Source organism: Pseudonaja textilis, chromosome 4 (assembly GCF_049901715.1).
Source record: "Pseudonaja textilis isolate UNSWEBS1 chromosome 4, rPseTex1.2, whole genome shotgun sequence".
NCBI lineage: Eukaryota > Metazoa > Chordata > Lepidosauria > Squamata > Elapidae > Pseudonaja > Pseudonaja textilis.
The window spans coordinates 5,214,411-5,222,015 of NC_141993.1; the positions used below are offsets into that span (position 1 = coordinate 5,214,411).

At 39.3% G+C, this 7,605-nt stretch overlaps 1 protein-coding gene across 1 annotated transcript; it reads right to left on the reverse strand.

Moving 5' to 3' along the window:
- Window positions 1-2,378: 2,378 nt before the first annotated feature.
- On the reverse strand, window positions 2,379-6,949 carry LOC113445421 (phospholipase A2 inhibitor alpha-like protein). Its single transcript, XM_026714564.2, has 4 exons — window positions 6,824-6,949; window positions 6,443-6,543; window positions 5,378-5,461; window positions 2,379-2,867 (listed from the first exon to the last, which is right to left on the reverse strand). Exons 2-4 carry the CDS (start codon window positions 6,525-6,527, stop codon window positions 2,530-2,532), a joined length of 507 nt encoding a protein of 168 aa, XP_026570349.1. The 5' UTR covers window positions 6,528-6,543; window positions 6,824-6,949; the 3' UTR covers window positions 2,379-2,529.
- Window positions 6,950-7,605: the final 656 nt, after the last annotated feature.

Consider the following 7,605-nt stretch of genomic DNA (forward strand, 5'->3'; position numbering starts at 1 on the left):
GCATATGAGTTTATGTACTATGCTTAAGTCCAATCTTAGTCGGCGTAGTTCAAAGATTGTCTAAGCCTAGAATTTCAAGTATTCTGTTGAGAACAGAGGAGTGTAGTATTCATACTAGTACTTTGTATCTTGCAAAATCTGGAAGAGATTCCAGCAGGCACTCAAGGAAACCAAGGGGAAACTACAGAAGAGAAAAGAGTAAATCCACCTGGCTACTTCACTTCACTTTTACAAGCAACAGAGTTGTTTGTTCTACCAAAGGGTCCCCTTCAATGTTTCTGTAGTAGCATCCCCACAGAGAACTGCCCAGCCCTTGAAATAACTGGCTTGGCAAGATTTTATTTTTTCCCCACATACTTTCAAAAATTTAAACTGTGCTGGCTGGTTCTCTCCTGGGCTGTCATCAAAATTTGACAGTAAAACAGTATAGATTGTAAATCATTTTTTTGTTGTTGTTATAAATAAATCAGCTTGTTCCTTGAGCTGTCAAGCAAAAAGAACTGGCAGTTCCAAGGTCTTGAATAATGCATATGGTATAAGAAAACAAATATTTAGACATTCTCCAGAGACTATTACTTTTTAATACAAATCTCTCTCTCTCTCTTTTATCTTAATTGGAAATAATGCAAATTCCTTAGTTGACTTTTTCTGATGCATAAAATGGTTGTAAGTCATTTTCTGGGGGAAGCCTAAAGTATGGAAGATATTGCTATAAAGCAGTAGAAAAATGACACCTTGGTAAATGCAAATAAAGTACAGCTTTTTTATTTTCCCATATGATAAAATTGAACAAAAGGAATGATTTGCTTTGTTTGAAAATCTCCACACTACGAAGTGAGGTTCTACCAAATGTAAGCAGTTGTACCAAATGTAACTGAAAGTTGCATATTAAAAATAGCACATTTGATACAAGGGAGCAGATTAAATCATGTTGACTGTGGTAAGTCAGAGAAGAAAGTCCATTGACCATTTAGGACTTTTGGGGGCAACCTTTGTAAACTAGTTTAATTCTGTCTTCTGTTATTTTTTTTCTTTGAACTTCTTTGTTTAGCCAACACTCCAGGCATTTCTTTATGTTTCCCCTCAAGTAGTAATCAGGCCTGGACCTGCTTAGTTTCATAGTCAAGATAAAGACAACTAAAAGTTGAGGAACACCATTTTGATATGGTTGACATGGTGGTCTTTGAGCTCCTTTCAAGGACTGCATTTGTCCCATCCAAATGGTTCCCATGATAAAAGGTTCAAATGACTATTTGTGGTGCCTTCAAATCAGGACCAACTGTGTTCCTATTCACAAAATCCCCAGTTCTGTTCATTGGAATAAAAAGGGGTAAGGCATTGAAGGCAATGAGGACAAAACATGGAAAGAAGGAAGGAAGAAATAAAGAAAAAGAAAGAAAGAAAGAAAAAGAAAGAAAGAAAGAAAGAAAGAAAGAAAGAAAGAAAGAAAGAAAGAAAGAAAGGGGGGAAGGAGAGAAGGAAGGTGAGGGAAAGCAGAAATGGAGATGAAGGAAATGGAAGAGAAGGAAGAGAAAGGAAGGAAGGAAAGGAAAGGGAGGATGGGAGGAGATGCAGATGGAAGGGAAGGGAAGGACCATGGTCAATGGTTTCTAGCCTGATGCCTTTTAACCAGTACAGATTGGTTCAAAAATGCATTAGTAGCCCTAGGAAACCTAATTTGCTCTAGAAGGCTACATGGCTGTTTTCAAAGCATAAATAAATGGTGCATTATAAGCCACAGTAGCGCAGTGGTTAGAGTGCAGTATTGAAGGGCTACTTCTGCTGACTGCTGGCTGCCTGAAATTTGGCAGTTCAAGTCTCACCAGGCTCCAGGTTGACTCAGTCTTCTATCCTTCCCAGGTGGGTAAAATGAAGACTCAGATTGTTGAGGGGCAAGAGGCTGACTTTGTAAACCACTTAGAGAGGGCTGTGAAGCACTGTGAAGTAACAAATAAGTCTAAGTTCTATTGCTATTTCAAACTCATTACGTGATTGATCACGGGTAGTCTTTGCAGAGTGACCACCACTGCGACTGCCAACTCTTATCAAAATACCATGTGGCCATTATGACACTTACTTCCCATAAGCAAGACATACAAACCACGACTTTCCCTTTTTGAATTTCACTGCTGGATTCTCCATTGACTCCGCTTTTTGGGAGTCAGCTATGAAGCACACAAATAGGAACTGTGTGACTGTGGCTCACTGCAATAGGTCATAAGGACTGGTTGTGCAGCATTTTTTTTTTTTTAGTGCTGTCCTAACTTCAAATGGCTGCAAAACAGAGCAGTTGTTAAGAAAGGCCTACCTTAAAGGAGGCCTATGTTTTTTTTTTAATTCATTTTTAAATAAATGGGTGGACAAACAATCAAAAGGTAACATTTGTTTCATGCATTTATTGAACATTCTTGAAACACAAGGGGGAATCATTTCTAGGTGTTCTATGTTTTGACGTCGTGGTAGGGTGGTTTTTGGCTTGTTATATCATTGGCAGCTCATCTCTTCAGGACAGGATGCTGGTCTTCCTTCTCAGATGAAAGAAAATTCACACACCACTAAGAGGTCTTCCTCACAGGACCCAGCGTGCCAGGCTCCCTGCGCATCTGCTACCACGCACTCCTTGGTCCCACCCACGATATTCAGTTCTCCCGCAGCCCAATTGGTGAACTTCGCTGAGTCATGGACGACAAGATAGGCTCCCTTGTTGTGCCTCTCCAAAACATTTGCAAAGGCCTTATTCTCATTTTGGAGCTGAGGGGAAGGAATCCGGCCACCGGCCCAGGCACATATGTTTCTGACGGCTGCAAAGTTCCCTACTTCCTTGTTAGTCACATATAATCTCTCACTGCCAGTTGCAAAGGATCGAGCTAGAAACACAATGAAGAAGTACATGTTTGACTGCAGAAAACGCTCCACAACTCGTGTTATTTTTTTGTGTTCCCTTCACTAGATATAGGGCAACAAACATATTTTGACAAGAAGAGAAAGCAAGGGTGATTTTTTACTTAGTCCTGAAAGGAAATGCCTCCAAGATCAGCAGAGAGAGTGAACAATCAGGGACTTGCAAATGGGCCAAACAGCATTAATAATTTCTGGGGTTTTTTTTTAAGTTAAAAAAAAAATCTGGTCCTCTTTTTTTATTTGGAAGAGAAGCACTCAACAGTTCTGGACTTCCAACCAAACTGCTCTGCTTCTGATCTGAAATAGGACTTTATTCTAGTTTCCTGCTGAAAATATCCCTCCTCCCAGGAGACCCATTTAAAGTAAACTGTATGTGGACAAAAAGATGACAGGAAAGCCATCTGGCATCACTTCAAAAGAATTGTGGGTTGCTTAAGCAAGCTCTTTCTCAAATTCAAACAAAACATAAAAAAGACAAGGAACAGTTTGGATTTTACAATAGAGATCAGGAATTAGACCATATATTACAAGAAAGTGAAAAAAATGATCACCAAAATGTACAATTGCTTATTGGAATTCAAAACGGAAGAGGAAATGGTTAAGGAGAACATGATAACATGGGCTAAAAATTGTGGCCACAGCATTCAATTAGAACAATGGGAACGAATATGGCCAACTAACTATAAATTAATGTTATCAGTTTCATATAAAGAAAATATTTATAAAACGTTCTATCGCTGGCATCTCCCACCAGCAAGATTAACTAGAATGTTTCTCAATTTGTCACCCAAATGTTGGAAGTGCAACTATAGCCAGGGAACGTATTTTCACATGTGGTGAACATGTCCTAAAGTGCAAAAGTACTGGTCTAAGGTACAGGTGTGGTTAGAAGAGATGACAAAACTAAAGGTTAAATTTAACCCAGAGACCTTCTTATTAGGAATGTCAGAATTGACATGGAGCAAAAAACACCAGCATCTAATACTACACATCATCACGGTGGCAAGAATAGCTTTTGCCCAAAACTGGAAATCAACAATGGTACCCACAGATCTGGCAGTAATTAATAAAATCCACCAGTGTGCAGAAATGTTCAAATTAACCATGCTATTCAAAAATAAGGAAGAGGGAGATATCTTTACAATATGGAATACATGGTACAAATGGTTGAATGAAAAGGAAGTAAAGATGTCTAGTGAAAATGATTTAAGAAATACCAAGGAACAATAGAAATAAAGATAAATGTATATATAGCTGTGTATATATGTATAGTAATAAAATTAAATAAATATTGTATTATAATGTATTAATAACATAAATAAGTAAGGATTTAGGAATTAAGTTATAAAGTTATTAAGTTATAGATCTATTTGTAGCAAATGACTTTAATTGACACTAACAAACATGCACACTTATGAAAACGCTGCAAAATGTGAGAACATGGCTTTCTTTTTAAAATATTTTTTTTGAAACTTTGAATAAACATTTTTTTTAAAAAAAGAAAGAAAGCTCTTTCAAAGACTTTCAAATTACCATCAAATGCATCCTAAAAGAGTAGGAGACTCTGCACAACAGCACTTGTCACACTCCAGAATACATCTGGAAAGAAAGTGATACAAAAAAAATCTATATCTTTCAGCATCTCACGTCATTTGGCCATGTCATGTAGGGGAATTCATTGGAGAAATCAATTATAGTTTGGAAGAGTTAGCGGTAAAAGGAAACCAAGGCGCCAAAATACACGATGGCTAGAAAAAAAACTGACCCCAGCCAGAATATAGAACAAAAAAAAATCCTGTGATTTTAGGGATGCATTCAGTCACCCGAAGATGGGTCTTGAAAGAGTCCCAATTTTTTTTTATAGAGAAATGGGAAAAGGCCATAATGGACAGCATTTGTTCCAAATGATGAATATTATTTCATTGCCCATATTCTGGAGAAACCAAGGCAGTTCTCTCAAGAGGAGCAATCAACTTCCATCAGAGTTCTCCAGTTCTCTTCCTAAAAACTGAGGGAATCTCACCACAGTAAGGCGGGCTCATTGGACAGAAGCTCAGTAGTAATTGGAAAAATATCCTGCCTCAAAAAAAATGGAATAGGACCACCAAGAACTTCAGATGTCTAACAGATGGCAACCAAAAGATTAAAAAAAATGGCAGCCCGTTTCTGTCTCTTATGATCGTCAGAGTTTTTGCAAGCCAGATCTGGTATCCCTTGCTTTGACTGCTTCTCAGCATTGAGTAAGGTTGGATCTCAAATGTCTGTAAATCAGTTCAAGAAATCAGGAGATTCTTCCAGTTTGGGGCCATTCTCTATGGGTTTGGAAGCTTCAGACTGGGCTAAGGAAAGATGCCTAGGTTGTTTCTGCTGTTTTCATTTGATTAGACAGCAACCCAGCAATCCACCAGAATTCCACCAGAGAAGACAAAATGGTGGCCTCTCCACAACCTTTGGGAGAAAAGCCAGGTTTTCTTACCTCTATGGACTGTCAAAAAGGCATTTTCCACCTCTTTTATCTTTTTTTCAAGCCTGTCTACAGCGGCAGCCACAGAATTCAGCACTAGAAAGGAAAACAGCATCCCATTATTGGAGTCCCAGAAGGCAAGCCAAGTTGAACCAAATTGGTGGGCATTCAAACAACGAGCGGCTACTCTTTCTTGGACCTGCCTATTGATCCTTCAGGTGAACACTGGGCCCCTTGCCTTAATAGATATTGGTCCTCAGAAGAATGCATGAAATGGCTTTGGGTGGGGAATTAGATCATTGCCTCGTTTTCTAGCCTCCTTGAACCTCTCCCTCCGTGAACAAGAAGGACTTTAGCAAGACTGCTTTCCTAACTACCCCGTTCCAGATGGGAATTCACACACTGGAAAGTTCTTCTGAAGAACAGGCAACCTTGCATTACACGCCTTGCTGTGCTTATTTCTAGAGCCATGATTTGTTCATTGTTGGTTTGTTCATTTCATCAGTGAAAGATCTCGAAGGAGCTCTTTAACTAACTCTGCTCTCCAGAACCCTTTTGCATTCAGATAACAGAATAATGGAATAATGGAAGGGACCTTGGAGGTCTTCTAGTCTAACCCCCTTCTCAGATAGGAGACACTATGCCATGTCAGACAAATGTCTCTCCAATCTCTTCTTAAAAGCCTCCAGTGATGGAGCATCCACAACTTCTGAAGGCAAGCAGTTCCACTGGTTAATTGTAAGGAAAGTTTTTCCTTAGTTCAAGGTTGCTTTCCATCTGTCGCTTCTTGTCCTGCCTTCAGGTGCTTTGGAGAATAGGTTGATCCCTTCATCTTTGTAGGAGCCCCCCAAATATTGGAACACTTGCTATCATGTCTCCCCTGGTCCTTCTTTCCACAAGACGAGACATACTCAATTCCTGTAACCGTTCTTTGTATGTTTTAGCCTCTAACCACCCCACCAATCATCTCTGCCCTCTGTGCTGCATTCAGATAACAGGAACGGCACCCATGCACTCCCACTTCTGCCCATGTGCTAAGCCCCCTCCCCATTCTCAAATATAGGTTAAAATGATCACATTTTCCTTCAGGATCCGTGTCATGTCCGTTGGCCAGAGATGTTCCCAAAAGAAGAAGACTGGACAGCAGGAGGATCAAATGCATCTTTTGACCATATAACCTGTACAATTCAGAGAGACAAAGTTATTGTAGCATGCATGTGGTTTTTAAATTCACGTTCTAGCTTGCTCAGAAAATGCATAGCCAAAGATACAATCCTAGCTCAATCTAATAATATTTGATACACATCTGCACAAACCACTAATTTAACAAACTACAAGCATACATTAAGCATACTTTCTAGCCCACTCATTAGACTATCCAGCAGAATGGCTCTTAGTAACTACACAGTTCTTAATTAGTTATCATATATTGCAAGCAAATTGTTTCTCTGCACTTACGCTCTGGATTCTCTTCTACAATAGATGTGGCACCCAGAAACTACCTTCCTCCCAGTGTAAGAGTTATTTTATATCAGTCATGGATTGGGCAACATGAAGGGTTGTGCAAACTGATTGCTCAAGGTGATATCCCAGTCTTTTACTTTTCCTCCTCCCCAGGTCAATTTAAGAACAGCCTAGACTTTCCGATTGAAAGCTTAGAAAAAATGGAATTCCTCCAGTCAAAAAAAGGGAGAGGCCAGATATGAGGAAATGTTGGAGAATACAGGGTGTGTGTGTGTGTGAATGAATGCCCCCCAAAGATTTTATAACACTTTGCAGTAAAAACATAGAACCTTGAGGTTTCATAACTTTGCGGAATGATCTCTTCAGGATTACACTAAACAAATCCAGAATTTTGCAAAACACCATCACACACACAGAGAGAGAGAGAGAGAGAGAGATCTATATTATATATATACATACAGTGTTGTGTAAAAAACAACAACACACCATCCAGATTACAATGAGATTTAATTCTCAATACCCACCCTCTTTTACCTAGCCATTATTTTGATTTTCGGGAAGTATCCTTCTCTCCCTTCCAAACCACCCTGGCCAAATTCTTATAACGTTGGGATCCTTGACGCTCTCTGGGTTTTTGTTTGTTTGTTTGTTTGCATTTCATTACCCAACTAGACTCCCTTTTAGCCCTGATGGTGTTACCTAGTTGGGTGATGAAACCAAGGACCCCACAGTTCAACTCTTTCTGAACTGGCGCTTTGGGTACGCTCAAAAATTAA

What these genes read in the sequence shown, in the direction of transcription:
- LOC113445421 (XM_026714564.2), bottom strand. Translation starts at nt 6,527, where the DNA reads ATGCATTTGATCCTCCTGCTGTCCAGTCTTCTTCTTTTGGGAACATCT. An exon ending in CACGGATCCTGAAGGAAAAT is followed by an intron (nt 5,462 to 6,442) that starts GTGATCATTTTA and finishes TTTCCTTTCTAG; the next exon opens with TGCTGAATTCTGTGGCTGCC. An exon ending in CTTTTTGACAGTCCATAGAG is followed by an intron (nt 2,868 to 5,377) that starts GTAAGAAAACCT and finishes TTGTGTTTCTAG; the next exon opens with CTCGATCCTTTGCAACTGGC.